Below are 17,559 nucleotides of genomic sequence, written 5' to 3'. Positions count from 1 at the left end.
ATTATTGATATGCATCCTGTGAAAACATTATGAGGGACATAAAAAGTATATTCATTAAAATGTAAACCATTATGTGCAAGCATTTCACATTTCCAGCATGCCAGGCGTTCTAAGCTGGGGCCTGTGCTGCTTGCAGCCGGCATAACAAGCTGATTGGCATAGCCGATGGATCTGCACAGCTTCATGCATCCACCAGGAAAGGACGGGGATACAGCGAGAGCAAACCGGGGTATTGCTGGCTACTGAGACTATTTGAACAACCTTACCATTTGTTTATGTGTGAAAAATCACCACTGAAGAACTGCTAGCATCCAGCCTGCACAGCTGTGACCACTTTATCCACCAGACACAAAAATGCAATTCAATACATGTGAAAAAACACATCCCTTCTCCGTCAAGTGTTTAGATAATTCTTTGTAAACAATATTAGAGAAAGGAATACTTTTCCTTCTTCCTGTATAAACCCTACTTTTAAAAAACTCTGTGTTATATTGGCTCATCTTTGAGAGATCATTTATAGAATGTAAGAATGGGGCATATGACCCCAGCTGTCCTTCAGAGCTACAGCCTTTAAGCAGAGGTGTGTCATCCTTGGGTAACGAGGTAACGGGCACAGGATGGATTACTATGTGGGTAAGAATGCTAGCTAGCATTTGCCTAAAGACAGAAGCTCTCTGAGAATGTGGGCAGTCAAGTACGCCTTGAAAATTTGTGCTGTTAGCCCTTTGGGAGAGGGGTGGGGAATGGAGGGTAGGAGAGACAGGTAGAGGCTGAGAGACAGGTAAGCAGGGAAGTTTCTTGGTTACGGCAGCAAAGCTATGTTAAAATTGTACAGTGGGGCTGGTGAGATGGCTCAGAAGGTAAAGGTGCTTGTCTCACAAGCCTGGTAAACTAAGTTCAACCCTCAGAATCGATATAAAAGTGGGAGATGAGAGCCAATTCCACAAAGATGTCCTATGACCCACTTGCACTCCTGTGCACACACACAATCATGACAATATTTTGTTTAAATAACATAGTATCACCAGCCACGTATTGATAAAAAATACAATATACTGTCTTTTTTTCCTTTTTCCTTTTTTCTCTTTTCTTTTTTCTTTTCTTTTCTTTTCTTTTCCTCTCTTTCCTTTCCCTCCCTCCCTCCCTCCCTCCCTCCCTCCCTCCCTCCCTCCCTCTTTCTTTCTTTCTTTCTTTCTTTCTTTCTTTCTTTCTTTCTTTCTTTCCTTTTGGCTCTGTGGTTCAGAGGACAAGTTGAGAGGCTTAGTGGTGTATAGTAACAGGGATTCCTGAGCAAAATCTGTAAGGTAATGGGAGATATGGCCTAGGTCTGGAAGGTGTCACCATCCTTGTGACCACTTACTTACTTAAGGCTATTCCCATGTTTAGGATCTCGCTGGAAATCCATGTCCAACCAGGAGAAGCAACCTTACTATGAAGAACAGGCCCGGCTAAGCAAAATCCACCTAGAGAAGTACCCAAACTACAAGTACAAACCCCGGCCGAAGCGCACATGCATCGTGGATGGCAAGAAGCTCCGGATTGGGGAGTACAAGCAACTGATGCGCTCGCGAAGGCAGGAGATGCGACAGTTCTTCACTGTGGGGTAGGTACTCCCAAGTGGAGCCCCATACTCCCCTTCCCAGGAAAGGACCACAGAGTGCTCCTAGCATGTGCATTGGAAAAGAAATTTGTGAAGGGAGGGGTTGTGACACGTGGAAGGTATGACTATGGGACTCTGCTGTACCACCAACCTACAACTGGGCTTCTGTCCCTACTCTACATGAAAATAATGATACCAAGATAGCCAGTGCCCACACACAGAGTTTCTGGTAGTTTATTTAGACAGACAGACAGGGAGAAAAAGTAAAAACTGACTCTTAGAAATCCCCACAGCTTCCCAGCTTCTCTGGTGGCGCTTCTGACTATATTCACAATGATCTGCTTTTGTTGTGGGATCTGCCACAAGATAATTGGCCTTGACATTGGTTAGAAGACCTCATTTTTGGCATCATATCCAGAACTCCTGTTGCAGTAAATTATTCTGTGGTGGAAGCAGTAACAATGTGGATTTTCTTGCTTAAATCAGAAACTGGGCATGTTTTTGATATCTCCAAGTCTGATTTCATGTCATTTTGTTTAAAAATTAGGTAATAGATTTCTGGTATAAATTTCAACTTGGCTGACGGGCTGTCTGCATTCAAAAGAGGCCCCTCCTAACCACAGTAGTCAGGATAAGTGGGGCAGATAGATGCCTAGTGATTCCAGCAAACAGACCTTAGCAGCCTGTGGGGGTGGAAACCCCAGGACCACTCTGGAGACAGAGGCTGAAGCAGCTGCAGCCAAAGGGAGAATCCTGGGAGAGAGATGAAAGAGAGGAGTGGAACAGGCAGAAAGGAAGCAGTGAAGCTGGAGCTGTGAAGAGCAAAAGGGAGCTAAGCATGTGTCTAAAGGGTAAACTTAATTTCAGCAGTGAGCAGAGCACAGCCTGGAGGTCAGTGAAGGGGCCCTGAGAGTGTGCTGCACCAGGGTCCCAGGGGAGAGCTAGGGCTCTGGGCTCTGAAGGAATGCTGGTTCTGTCACCTATGGACCTGTCACCTACCAGGCTGTCACCTATTGGGGAAGGCCTTTCCTTTGCTAGCTTGCCTTTCCTCACATATGAGATGGGAGGAATGATAGCAGGCATCATGCAGAGCTGCGGAGACAATTCAAGATGGTAGAACTTGCAGAAGTCAGTACTTTGTACAGTACCTCTAACCCAGCATCATCATTTTTGACTTATTAGGTATCTACTATGCCAGCAAAAATATCATCCTGAGTCCCCTACGAGTTTCCCTAAACTCTGCATTCAGAGACCATTTTAGGGATAAAGAAAATTGTCCTACCTTATTAAGTAAAGATTCCAACATGTTAATATATGAAGATGTGACAAAATAGGCTTATCAAATATCTCTGTGCTATGAGTGTTTGCATCTTTTAAAATAATGCTTTTAATACAAAAAGTACAATGCAATATAATTTGACCATTCACATGGTAATGAGAGGATTTATGAAAAATACAGGTTCATAGTGCCCTTTCAGTAGGTTAGTCATTTAAACACAATATGGATTTAAGACTGCATGATAAACAGCTTATTTTAACCTGATACTGCATCCCTGGGATTGTGTTTATCTTTTGAAAAATTTAAATTTGAGAGCTTTTGTGATTCCTGGCCTTCTCGCGGCCCTATGTATTGAATGATACTTGGTGGGTCTCTTTGACCACAGCCTAAAAGGTTATCCGAAGAACTCTTCTGTTTCCTGAAGCGTAGCTGAATAGATGAGTTGTAGCAATGTTATTTACCTTAGTTATCTTTGCTGCAGAGTACATTAAAATGGGCCTATATCCAAATACCACAACACATATTGGTACAGACTTATAGTTTTATGTAGTCAAACATAGTAGATTTGCAACTCCCTGAAATGTAGATGACTTGATGACATCTGCTGTTTACTGGATGCCTAGACTGCACTAGGCGTTTTGTATTTCCAAGGCTCACAATCTATAATCCTCTAAATAAGATACAGGAACTAAGGTTCAAAGAGTTTCTATGGCTCTCTAAGTTGAAGAGACATCAAAACACAACTCTAGGTCTTTGCCTCTGCCATCCCACATGGCAAAGAAACTCTCCTTACCGTGTTACCTCAAAAGGCACCTCACAAGCTCTTCTGGAACAGACATGAGCATAGCTGTGTGGTTCATTAAGGGGTCATGGACCTTGAAACCAGTGTGGCACATGACCATGGGTGTGCTGATTAAAGGAGCTTTACGTTCAGGGGTTAGGCTGCTCTTTTTTTTTTTTTTTTCTTTTGTTTTTTTTTTGAGACAGGGTTTCTCTGTAGCCCTGGCTGTCCTGGAACTCACTTTGTAGACCAGGCTGGCCTCGAACTCAGAAATCCTCCTGCCTCTGCCTCCCGAGTGCTGGGACCACTCAGTGTGTGTCACCATTCCCAGCTCGGCTGCTCTTGACAGTGCAGGAAGACCTGTATAAGGAAGGGCATTTTAGTGTATAGAAGGAGTCGGGCTGCCAAATGGCAGGCAATGACCAGAATGGCCTGTCCTCAATCTGAAGTGCTGAGTGTGTCCCTCTGCCCAGTTACAGTAACATCTGCTACATAAAGTTAGGTATTATCCCTACTCACGGATTCCTATTTTCTTTTAAATAGTTAAGTCTGATAGATTGGTAAGTCCCCAAGGCTCAACTTTGGAAATTGATCTTCATTAGCTCTAAGATTACAACCATAGGAGCAGAAAGCAAAACAAACAAAAACTCAAAGATCACTATTGACGTCTTGATGGGGCAAGATCAATTTTTATAGCTGATTTTGAAAAGGCATGCATCCCTTTTGAGCCAGTAACACTACATACATTACTTTACATTTCTGTACATTTATATGACTGCACAACTGTAACTGCTGAGTTAGATTTGTTTTAAAACTTAGCAATCACAAAAAGAATTCTGTCAATAGCATGTAATAGAGTTTCCCCTTGCCTGGGATTTAACTCCTTCAAATGGTAGATTAAGTATCAGGATTTTGTGATTATTCTGTGGATACAGAATTGATATTCACTGAGGCCCATGTAGCTTTAGTGATATATTTTTCTTGGGAATCATTACTAAAGCTGCTTTTTATTTGGAAACACATGTAGTAACTTACCTTTGAACTTATAGGGAGTTACTTAGATATTGCAGAGTATCCAATGGGGATGACTTTTAAGCAACCACAATGGAAAGATATTGAATTCTCATAGTATGCAATAGGCTCTGCTGAATGAAGAGTTATATAGGTTATTGAAAATATATCAATTATATTAGATAGACACCATCACTATTTGAGGATTGGCAGGCATAGTGTTGGTAGACGTGAACCCACTTGTCCAACGGAACAGTTAATCAGGGGCACTGTTGATGTTTAAGTGGCTGATGTGGGTAGAAAGTGCATCTGCCTTAACACTGTGCGCACACCTCACAATTAGAACCCGAGCAGGACAGTACTGAAGGCACTGACTCCGAGAAAGCCAGTTTCAGCTCCAATGTTAGAATGCCTCAGTCGTTGTTCCTCAGAAGCCCCGCTTACCCTTAGAAAACTTCCTTAATCTCTCTGCTTGTCAGTTTTCTATATGTAGAATAAGGATAACCACAGCACCAATAACATGAGTCCCTCTAAAGATGGAATGGCTTAGCATATGGAAAATGCTAAGAACAGTGTCTAACACGCAGACACGTAAAGATTGTTAAAAATAAATAAACCTGTGTCAGGTATTTATTTTGTACTACCTCAGAAGCATTGTTTCCCAGATAATTGTGCCCCAAGTGATCTAGAAATCTACCATTTTCATTTTAAATCTAAAGGGGTCAAAAGAAGCCTGTAAGACACCGATAAATATTGGACATACTGTTTCCTGCACTGGCTGGTAAGGAACCAGCTTAGAAATCTCAGTAGATAATTTGAGAAGATGGCTTGTATTTCCACCCCCTCCTATAGCATCAGCCACAGAGCCATGCAACCTACCTCGAATTCTCACAAGCCAAGCCCTGTGCTTCTGAAAGCTACACAGCTTCTAGCATATAAACACATAGTTCTTTTATTTTTGGCAAAGCCAGACTGTTCCAGAACCGCTCTTGGGATTTAAGAACTTCCCCTCGGTGCTGAGCTCTCTCTAGCCCAGGTAATGCCCTGCTCTGCCAGCTGCATGCAAGCACTTCCAAGATCTCCTCAGCTCTGTCTTGATGTACATGCTCAGTATTTGCAGAGACCCAGGCCTGCCAGCTATCCCTGCCTGTGAAATCTGCAGGGTTTGAATTTTGATTTTGAAATTGATCTGTAAAGGAAGGAAAAGTGCTTTCTAGGAAAATGATTCCTGATAGACAATGTTTGATGCTGTTGGCTGATTTTTTTTTTTTTTTGGTTTTTTAATTGACTGAGCAGTGACTTGTTAAGGGCCTATTAGATATCAGTGAGATTCCCAGCTCTGTTCTAAATCACCAAAGCTTGAGGCATTGTTTGTATAGACAAGAGGTTTTTGGCACCTTCAATGGTTAGACAAGCCAGACAATGTATGACTGTGTTAGCTGAGAATAGTTTGTCACACCAGCCACAATATAGGTGGTGTTACACACACTGCTCATCTAGACACATAGACATGAATAACTGAAGCTCAGGAAGGGAGTTTCCTATGCAGTAAGACCAGGCCAGCCAGCCACAGGCACCCTGGAGGGAGTGCCTTGAGGTTTGAGAAAGTCTGGCTAGTTAAGAGTAGATTCCCAACTAAGAATAAAGGAGAGGTTTGTGTGAGGGAGGAAATGTCAGATGTGCAATAATACGGAGGCAGCCACGGAGAGAGTGTAAGGTAAGCTGGATGGAGGAACAGCAAAAGTCAACCTTCTTCAGCTTAGACTGGTTGTGTTCGAGTAATTGTTTGTCTTAAGTCTCTAAGACTAAATAATAAGATGACAGAACCAGAGTAGGATATAGTTTTAGACTTTATCCCCCACAGAATCTCGTGTGGCCACAGAAGGGTCTTAGGTCTTCTGTGTTTCATGTCACCAACTAGCCTTGTAATCCTTACCACATGACTCAGGCTCCTGGAGGCTTGGCATGCTGCCTCCCATGCAGCCACTTCCATTGGGAAACCTCTCCAATATCAGAAGGCTCTTCCTCCTTCTCTGCCATGAAACCTGCCTGCTGACTTGTAGTTTAGTCCTGCTCATCTGGTCTGGTCACCTGTTTATGAGGACAGCCATTTAGCCTTTAATTATTGTCAAGTCCTTATCTTTTCTTTGTCATTGTCCCTCCCAGACTTCTAGTCTCATATCTCTTCTTGGCTGAAATGTCCCTTATATTTTTTTTATTGGTTTTCCCTCCCATTTACCAGTTTGTTCCCACATCCAGTTACTGGTTATATTCAGCAGGGACTTACTGAGTGTGCCCTGTGCTCAGGCCTTGTCTGGACTCTGGAGCTATGTTAGTGAAGAGTCCTATCCTTATGACACTTAAGTTCTAGTGGTGGAAGAAGTCAGACAATCAGTCAATAAATAAGTAAGTGTATAAAATAGCTACAAGTGCCTTCGGAGAAAATAAGGACGGGGAAAGTGGCAGAGTGTTGCAGAGGTTGTTCCAGTGCTTAGGGGAGCCCCAGGACATTTTCCGAGGAGAGTGAGAACAAAGACCCAAGTTGGTAAGGAAGCAAGCTCTGCCTATGCTAGGCAGAGAAGACAGCAAGCCCTAAGGTCCCCAGACATAACTATACCTAGCTTATTCAGGAAGACTGGGGCCAGAATAGCAGGAACAAAGAGGGAATAGGTAGAAAGAAGAGACATCAGAGAGATGATAGAGAGCCAAACTGTGAAAGACCTTGTAGGTCATTGTGAAGTCGAGTTTTACTCTAGGCAAAGAGAAAGGGCTTTGAAGAATCAAAAACAAAGCAAAACAAAAGATACTGAGTTTTGGCCTGGGTTTTGAGAGGATCACTCTAATCACTGTGTTGGGACTTGTCTTAGGAGGAACAGCCTGTTGCAAAGAGGCTAGGCTCCTAGGATAAATCATATTTGAATTGAAGGTGGTTGGACCAGGTGTGTAGGAGTAGAGGTGCCAGGAAGTAGATAGATGCTAGATATTTTCCCAATGGAGAACCAGCATGGTTTGCTAATGGATTAACTGTAATTGAAAGAAGAACTCTTACTAAGAATTGGCTTAAGCAACTGCAAAGGTTGGAAGTGCTTGTCAAGATCAGAATGGCCACATAAAGGCTGGAAATCCAGAGATGAGCAGAAGTTTGGTCTTACGCCTGTAAGACTGGGGTAGTCCTTAGCATCCACATAAAAGAACACACAGGTGTGTGTGTGTGTGTGTGTGTGTGTGTGAGAGAGAGAGAGAGAGAGAGAGAGAGAGAGAGAGAGAGAGAGAGAGAGAGAGAGAGAGAGAGAGAGAAATTAGTTAAGGAGGGAGGTGCTTACTAGAAATACAAATGCACAAATGCTGGAGTGGTCAGCACAGAGATGCTGTTTAAAGCCACAGAGCTGGGTGAGGATGAAGCTGACTTTGCATTTAATAGTTTGGAGATTGTTGGTGATTTTCTCCGGAGTCGTTTCAGCACAGAGCTGGGAGTAATTGAAATGGGTCTAAGGAAGAACTGAGGGGAAGAAATAGAGAGAGGGCCTCCTGAGTTTTGTTTTAGAACATCAGAGAAGTGGATCAGCAGCTGGAGAGGAGGGGAGAGTAGACATGATAGTATAGATGGGGAGAGACCATGGCTGGAGGGAATCCTTAGTAAGCTGTGACAGAGGCCTCTCTGTCAGATTCTGAACTTACTAAAAGTTGCACAGTGCAGGTAGAGGGTTGGGGTCAGAGCCATGAGCAAGTCAGTTCAATGGTGGGAACTTCCAGAAAGTCTCATCTACTGTGTCTAGTTTTCCCCATCATATGAAAAACCATGTTGTCAGCTTAAAGTGAGAAGTCAGATACCAGATGAGCATCGAAAGCACGAGAGAAAAGGTGTGCACCAGGAGAGTGTGCCGTCCACTGCCTGGACAGCACCAGAGGACAGCACCAGAGGCTGGTGCACAGTTCGTGTTTTAGATGCAGAGAGCAGAAGCAGGGCAGTGTAATTACTCCACCTAAGTTCATCTTAATGCCTGGACTGACCAGGGCAGGAGTTACCGACCAGCTAGTAAAGCAGTGTTTAGGCAGGGGTAGGTAGGGCAGAGGCCTGGGGAAGAACACAGCAATGCACCACAGAAGCAGCCCAGTGATGGGCAAATGTCGAGTCAGGAGAGGGCTAGGTTTGGGGCACAGTTTACATTTATTTGAGACATAAAAATAAATGAGGTACAGATATTTTGCTTAAAATATTTCAAAAATCAATCATCTGTCTTTGTGAAAAGCATCTGTTTTCTGTATTTAAAGAAAATGTTTGATAGTTTGTGTTGACCTACAAAGTTTAGATAGCTGTCACCTTATGATATCTGTAAAACGCGGGTGTGGAGGTGCACGCCTTTAATCCCAGCACTCGGGAGGCAGAGGCAGGTGGATTTCTGAGTTTGAGGCCAGCCTGGTCTACAGAGTGAGTTCCAGGACAGCCAGGGCTGTCCTGAGAAACCTTGTCTCAAAAAAAAAAAAAACCAAAACCAAAACAAAAGAAATCTGTAAAATGGGTCAACATTGCAGAAGAATGTCCTCTTTACACTTGTAATTAAGGCAATAATATATATATATATATATATATATATATATATATACTAAATATAAAGTTTATGTATGCTATAATTATCCATAGTCAGTTATAAATGCAATATAGTACCTCCTGCTCTGGGCAGGTTAGCATAAAATTTAATTTGTGCTAATTTACTTTCAAAAAATTTGAAACATATATTTTTAGAATTTGAGAGGGAGCAGGATTTCATGTGATATATCTACAAATAGATGTAACTTCTCAGTATCGCTTGCTTCCTTTTGACATAGCCCCAGCTAGCCAGGTGCTATTGAGTCCTTGGCTTATATCATCTCAGAGGTGCTTGTTGAACAAAGATATGTGTTTTTGTGTGTGTGTGTGTGTGTGTGTACAAGTTATAATCACACAAATATTTGTGTTATGTTAGTAAACGTTTAAAGAATTGGAGATATCCCTCTGGTGACTGAAGGTCAGTAAAGGCAGTATGAGCCCACATCTTCAGGCTTCTGGCTTTTCTCCTTCTATAACTAAGGCTGCTTACCTCTGTAAGGAGATGACACCTATGCTGGAGTGGCTCCGACCTGACAGGCTGGCAGGCTTTCTGTGAGAGTAAGGTGGATAGAAAGTCATATTGACATAGAAGCCTAATAAGAATTGTTCAAATGACCATTGACTAGAAGCTTGGTTAAAACAAGGCAGAAGGGCCTTCTAGAACACCCCTGACCCATTTTACAAACATGACTATCACGACTCAGGAAGAGTTACAGCGATGCTTGGGGTGAATCTTGACTATAATTTGCTGCCCAGAACCATTGAGGACCACCTGATAAATAACGTCTCAGACATAGTATCTGGGTTGAATAGAGCTTTAATTCTTGTGTACTGAATGAAAGGGGAGACACCGTGGCAGCTCTTGCTGCACAGGAGAGCTTGACTGTCACAAGATCTGCTGGTTTGTTTGAGCTGGGGACACAGCATAAAGAGGTGATCTGGTGTGACTCAACTTGGCATCTGCTGGGATGAGGCAGGAGCAGCATGCCTGGTGTCTCTTATTATTAGGGTGTAAAGCTCACTGCTCTTTATTACTGAGTCCTCCAGCCCCAGCTTCATCCTCAGCCTCAGTGATAGCCAAGATGATTATTCTGGAAGGACCCCAGCCTGGAAAGTCCAGCTAAAGCAACAAGGGCACATTAGAATAGAGGCAGAGTGAATCCTTTGCCAAATGGGGCTATTTGGGACTTGCCAGGCCCTTTCCCATTTTTCTCTTTCATCCATAGTTCTCAAACCAAGTTGAAGACGACACCAACCCACTTAAGAGTACCATTACAACATGCCCATGCCTCTCAAGGATTTTTTTTTAACGCTGCTCTCTCTCGTCTCTTTTTAAAAATGGTCTCAGATGGACCTCTGTGGTCTTAACTGCAGTATTTGTGCCCAACCCAATGCCAAGTGTGATCTGAGCTCTGTGATATTTGCCAAGTTGAAGTTCTGCCTTTATGTTGTGAAACTGTCAGCAAATTGCTGCGTTGTATTATTTAACCACCAGCTACAGCTTTAGGAACAGTCCAGGGATTCTTCCAAGAACATTTTTTGTCACTTCTGGCCACTTAACATGTTACAGAGGGCCTGGTTTGGCAAATGTGGGTTAGGAAGTCCCAGGTCTCATGTGAGAACTTACAGAGTTTCCCTCTCTCTTTCATTTTGTTTGTGGATCTATACAGGCAACAGCCTCAGATGCCCATCACCACAGGAACAGGTGTTGTGTATCCTGGTGCTATTACTATGGCAACGACCACACCATCACCTCAGATGACATCTGACTGCTCTAGCACCTCTGCCAGCCCCGAGCCCAGCCTCCCTGTCATCCAGAGCACGTATGGTATGAAGATGGACGGCGCAAGCCTGGCTGGGAACGACATGATTAATGGAGAGGATGAAATGGAAGCCTATGACGACTACGAAGATGATCCCAAATCAGACTATAGCAGCGAGAATGAGGCCCCAGAGCCTGTCAGTGCCAACTGAGGAGCTTTTGTTTGCTGAATTAAAACACTCTGACATTTCGCTCCCTTTCCCCCAACAACAACAACAAAGTTCTTAAAGAGCCCGCATGCATTTGTGGCTCCACAATACATCAGCAGAATGGTCTTAATTGCTTCGTAACGTGTGAGACAGATTACGTTTTCCTGATTTTTCATAAACTTGAGTTTTTGTCGTTACCGTTACTGTTGTTGTTTATTTAGGTGAAGACGTATTAAATATGAGACACCGGGACTTGGAAACTTATCTCTGCCCATCGCCGTCTTATGAGTCTTACATTTCTGTCTTACTATTTTTCTTTTGGATGTTGACAAAGGGTTTAAGTTACTGTTTTAGATGGGGTTAAACATTCTCACTCAGGTATGCTGTGCCGGCTACAGGTTGTGAATGTGTTTTTATTCTGAATTACTTTAGAAAACAACTGAGGATTTCGTATTGTGAAACCGGACAAGTCCACGGCGTGAGCGGCTGCATATAGAACATGTTCAAAAGGCCTCGGAATTCCATTTGTTTCAATGTGTAGAATTCAACTTTGAATGTGCCAAACTTTTTTCATAACTTTTGAATCTTAACTATTTTAAAAGTCTTACAGGAGACACTGCAAAGTCTTAGACAATCTTTGACATCTTAAAATAAAACAGCAAACCACATTTTTTTTCCAGAAAATGGTGAAGTACTCAGGAATCTGGAGACAAGATATTGTAAGGAATGAGCAAGGCTGCCACAGTGCGTGAACCCAATTGTGTTTGCCTCTTGATGTGCCATCAGTGTGTGGCGTGGGATGACATAGATCAGAGCAATCACCACACCAGACACCACACGGTGGACTCCCCTGTCTGAGACCGCCTCTCACTACATCCATTCTTACCTTGCCTTTGCCCTGACATTCAACCTTAACACATTGTTCTCTTAAATAATTTATTCATTCCAGAATGTCAAGGGTCCACTTACTATTTATTTTAAAAATTATTGGTGGCATTAATTTAATATTTTTTTGCCCTCCTTGCCCTTTAACCTCTTTTTCCTGCTGGATACAAAAGATGTACATAGCAATCTCATGTCCCCAGAGCCCCTGGAAACATTTCTGAAGTGATGCTAGTACATGCATATATTGTTGTTTTTAAAGACAAGTGTGTAGCTGGCTGCAGGGTTGTGCATCTGCGTCAAGGTATCCTACATTTAAACATGTATGCCCCCAGGAGTCACCATGACCTTGGGTCTTTGACTAGAGTTTCTCCCTCATTGAGTTTTTCAGTAAACAGTAGAACCTGAGTTCCATTCAGCAGTGAGAGTCAGCAGTGGTCACTGCCAGTCAAGGAGCCTCTCACAGCCACTCTGAAGCCCAAGGACCATGGGCCACACGGGGTCTACTTTGGACCCGGCATTCTGTCACCTTTATTGAGCTACCTGGTCCCAGCTGGCACATCCATGGAGATCTTTGCAAAACTCTACAGGTTGTTAGACAACTCCGAGGAAATCCAGGAAGAAAGGAAACCACAGGCAAGGGAAGCAATGGTGAGCTGCCAGCTCCTAGGGACAGATGCTAGAGGTACCCACAGCTCCCCTGAAGACCTCGTTTCTCAGTGGCTGCTCGTGAACGCTGCTGCTGATAAGCTCTTGCCACTGAAGGTGAGCTCTGGAGACTGAGACATGCTGCAGGGCTGAGAGGTGTCAGGGCTCCCTCTCTCATCTCCTAACTACAGGCAGTTCTACTGTTGTGAGTTTGACCATCCTGAACCCAGGCCTGTTGTTTTCAGGGGGCCTTACTCAGAGCCCTTCAGTGGGGGGTGTCAGTGAACAGTATAGCCTAGCATCTAAGCATCAGGAAAAGAACAGCTCCATCAAAAATTGAGCCATTTTGTCACTTGGGAAAAGTAGTAAAGCTTCATATTTATTTAAAGAGTGCTCCAGGCCATAGCTAATAGCAATAAAGTAGGTCTAGCCAAGAGATGACCAGCTGAGTCATTAGCTGTGAGTGCTCTCCATAAGCTGTTTAAGGTACTGCTAGGGATGTTTGTTCTTAAGATTAACTGGGGATTGGAATTTTGTTCTTGTACATTGATTTCATATGAGGAGGGGTCACTTTTCAAAAACAAAATGAGTATTTATTATGTCTTACTGATTTCTCGGATCTCTCTTCCTCAGTTTCTCCTCATGCTTCCCCACATGTCTTTGGCTTCTGCTCCCATTGGTATGTTTGTTTTTGTTTTTGTTTGTTTGTTCTTTTTTTTAAAAAAGAAAACTGTGCTGCATAGGTAGAATGTTGTATAGCTAGCATTGTATTGTATGTAATTAATTTTGCACAAAGGCAAACATTTAGCACAGTAGTTAATTTTGTTTGTTTTTATGACCATGCCAAAATAATATTCTGGGCTAGTAGAGAACAAAGGACTGTTCTTTAGGATTGAAACTTGATTTTGCTTATAGTAAGAAAAAGAAAAAGAAAAAAAAAATCCCACACACTCACAGATGTCGTTTCGTAAGTGTTACAAGCACTGGATATAAATGGTATTTTTATCACTGACTAATGTGAAACTGGTATGGAAACTACATGAACAAAAGTCACCTGTTTCGACTCGTGTGGGCTTGCCTCACAGTTGCCGGATCTGAGTCATTTTTACGTCTTGTTATTTCATTTATTTATGCAAAATACATGTGTGTAGGAACGCTCTGTGTCAGCTCCAGCTCGGCCTCAGCACTGGGGGCCAGTAACTTCTAGCCATATTCTCAAGTGCAAAAGCTGTCCGGGAATGACTGGGTATGAATGCCTCTTTCATTGGCTCAGACAGTGATGCTGTATTCAAATCTAAATTTTGTGCATACACAGTTTATTCTATTTATTAGCCACACTTGGCTCTAAATATCCATGGGAATGGAGAATGACAATCACAGAGATCACTTACATCAGTGGGGCTTAAGCAAAGTTTTTATGACTTCACCATCTCATTTTTAGAGTTTTCTAATTGTGTAAATATAACATAGAAATAGAATTTATTTTTGGTTCATGAATTCCTAGTGACATATAAGTTATGAATCTTCTTTCTGTTCTCTATTCATATGTGTTGCTCCGCACTAAAAGCTGGCCCATCACATTTAGCTTCAGTGAGGCAGTGTCTACCCTCAGCCAAGACAGCAGGACCCCTACCTGCTTCTCACACAGTCTGGAACCCGCTGGTCCCCCAGCTCAGACTCCCCCTATTTCTAAATAGGAAGCTGAGGAGTTGCACACACTGAGTTTCCAGCAGAGTTAAAAGAAAGTCAGCTTGCTTTGGGAATCCATACCCATCTGTCCAGATAGTTCTGTGGCCCCAGAATGGCAAGAAGCAGGAGTTGTAGTTCAGAGGTAAAGATCTGCCTGCAAGGTTAGTATAAACCCCACAGCACCAGTCAAGGGCATTCTGAAATCACCTTCTTGCAATGTTCCATTCCCCAGTTTACACTAGCTTTAAATCAGAGCCCAGGTTTGTCTCCATCAAAGAACTCACAGGCTCAGGTCTTTCTTTGTCAACTGGGAACAGCAGCATTGATAGACAGCCTACTTACTAATGAACAGGTTCTATGGAACAGGAAGGAAGGGCAGAGAGGAAGGAACACAGGGACACAGAAAAAAAAAAGGTTCTTCCGTGGACATGAGAAGCCTAGTTGGCAATTTCTCTTCCTCGCTGGCAAATTCCAGGCCATGTTGTTTTCGCAAACACTCTCTCAACCTTTCAGGTTTGCATCATGAGCTATTTGATACCTTCTAGCCTGTCCTCAGCCTGCATTCCTCCTCCAAGGCTGACAACAGCTCCCTTCTCCAAGGCCTGACACTGACTCCCAAGCCAGCTTCTAAATTCAGGTGTGGGCTGCCAGTGCTGTTCCACTTGTCAAATGCTGGCCTCCTCTGGACATTTGCCCTGTGTGAGTGAGCCGGAGGAGTGCTAAAAAAAGGTGTGATCCCTCTAGGGCTGACACCAGGCTCCTGCAGAGCCAGGCTACATCTCTAGTATACAGTCTCTGAGCCAGGAGCTCAGCAATCAAGGATGACCACCTCCTTCAGTAGAAACATGGCCTGGTCATGGCTGATGCCACTGAGGAGGGTGTTGCTTTCCAGTCTCTCAGTTCCAATAAGCTGACTTTACCAGCTCCTTAGGGAAAGGCAACACACATCACTTCATAGTTTTGAGCCATAGAAGTCCTGTACCAAGTGCCAACAACAGCAAAGATCTGTGTCTAGAAGAATCAGTTGAGATGATGGCCAGCCAGGTCTTCCTCTTTACTGAGAAAGCGGCAACCAATTGGCTGTGCCCTTGCCTGGTGTGCACATATCCTCTAAGGATCAGGCTGACCCTTGAGCTCATTCTCCAAGTGTAACAACAGCGGTGGCCTGGCTTGTCTCACTTGCCCTGCCTTTTTTTTTAGGCCCTCTATCCCTGATGTGGCTTCTTTGTGAGCAGGTATTCCTCTTGCCAATCATGTTGTTTCTAATGCTGCACATGATCGTGCATCTGCACAGCAAAAGTAGATTGAAAATCATGACATTGCAAGCATAGTTCTTTGTCCCCATCCTGACCTTTCCAAACACCTATAAACTGGCCCTCTCGAGGGCAGAGGAACAGGGATTCTGGGAGGGATGGAAAAGTCAAGGCTTCCTGCAGATTCCCATCTATTGACAAAGAAGCTGGTGGAAGGCGAGTAGATGATGTTTCTTGCTGGTCTTATTTCCACAGAACTGTAGGTGTAGAGCGGGGCTTTCATGTGTGGCACTCTGGGAGTCTGGGGGATGTGCGAACATTTAATTGCCATCACTATACGTTGCAGGTCTGCTGGTGTGCGTCCTCCATTGTCTTTCTTGGTCAGAGAGCATTTACTCTGTCTCCTTTTAAAACCCAGCCTTCATTGTATCCTCCTCCAGCTTGTAGCACATTAGGATGTTTTTAGCACTTGTTTTTGCTCATTCTTGTATTTGCCATGTACAATTCTGAATTACCCTATACAAGCCTCTAAGCTGTTACTACATAACTTATCTTACTGTAACCCTTTTCTTTGCCTACATTGTAATTTGTTTGTGATGTATATTGTGAGATTGTATTCTATGTTAATTTAATCAGCACAACTCACTGACATGCTGGACTGACATGCTGGCTGCTGTTTTGAAGTATAAAGCTTGTGTAGGGCTGTCCGGACAACTACAACTCTGTTGCCAAGGTACTGTGCATTGGTTCCCATAGCAACACTGTGGGTGTGACCCTTGAAACTCTAGGGACATTCGGCACACCCTCCAGTAAATTTTAAGTGCAGATTTTCTTTGTTGAAACTCTATGAATACCACAGGTACCTACGTGGCCCATGGCTGGTAACTATTTTGGGCAATTAGAAAAACAAACAAGCATTAAAAAAACTAGTGTCTATTGCTGCTTTGAATATGTTTGAAAGTCTGAAAATGTAAATAGTTTATCAAAAAAAATCTTGTACAGTCCAGTGTAAAGTTTTTAAATGACCTGAAGGGTTACCATCACAGCTTTTCCACACTCTCCTCTGGATAGTGATAAAGAGAAGTTTGCTAAGGACTTAAAGAATTGGGAAAAAACAACAGAATCTCTTCAAACGCAAAGGAGTGGATCACTGCCCCTAGCTTTGTCACATACACAGACCTCTTGGATCTTATTGGACAGTATTGGCATGAGACAAACTCAGCATGGAACACCCTCCAGTGGGACTTGTCCAGGGCTTTCCAGCTCTGCCTCACAATTAAGGGACAGGATGAGATAGAAAGGCGTGCCGTCTTTGTCTATCCTGGAATACCTTGGCACCTTAGCTACTTTCCCCCTCTTTGCACAAGGTGCTTTCCCGATATGTGTTAGACACGCCATCCTTGGGTGATAATGTATATGCCATGAGAGGGCTCAGGCCCGCGGGGGAGTGTCTATAGGAACTGCCTATTTATGCTCATTTACCTCAAGACTGTCCTCTACCCTAAACTAGTTGTCATCACTCCATCTTTTGTACTGCTGTTGACACTTACCAATTAAAGATAAATTTTGTTTTATGACCTCTGTGTTTGGCTTAATCTGTGCCCTCAAACCCTTCCTCCACGGAGTACAGCAAGACCCAAACTTATGGACATCTCATGCTAGAGCCTGGAGGTCCCAAGCGTCCTACAAGGTGTCTGCCTGAACTCACTGCAGGATGGAGGGGGATTGGCCTGACAGCTTCACAGCTCTTCACCTGCTTCTTCTCATGACCCACACACCACTGCAACAAGAAACTCTTGTGACTTTTGATAGGAGGAAAGAGCAGGTGTGGATTCTTCCAGAGAAGATGAGAGGGAA

At 43.4% G+C, this 17,559-nt stretch overlaps 1 protein-coding gene across 51 annotated transcripts in view; it reads left to right on the top strand.

The window, feature by feature from the left end:
* The window catches only part of Sox6 (SRY (sex determining region Y)-box 6), a 569,905-nt gene extending 552,626 nt beyond the window's left edge, over positions 1-17,279 (top strand). For 30 of the 51 annotated variants that reach the window (XM_030242284.1, XM_017322070.2, XM_030242274.1 and 27 more), the window contains 2 exons: positions 1,387-1,603; positions 10,930-11,494. In XM_030242284.1, coding sequence (XP_030098144.1) covers positions 1,387-1,603; positions 10,930-11,233 — 521 coding nt within the window. In that variant the 3' untranslated portion in view covers positions 11,234-11,494. Of the gene's footprint in view, positions 1-1,386; positions 1,604-10,929 lie in introns of all 51 variants that reach the window. The other 21 variants (XM_030242289.1, XM_017322068.2, XM_030242296.1 and 18 more) reach the window with 1 other exon arrangement.
* Positions 17,280-17,559: the final 280 nt, after the last annotated feature.

The sequence above is a fragment of the Mus musculus genome, chromosome 7, assembly GCF_000001635.26.
Source record: "Mus musculus strain C57BL/6J chromosome 7, GRCm38.p6 C57BL/6J".
NCBI lineage: Eukaryota > Metazoa > Chordata > Mammalia > Rodentia > Muridae > Mus > Mus musculus.
Note: the sequence above shows the minus strand (reverse complement) of the source record. Positions and strands in the feature narration are given on the sequence as shown.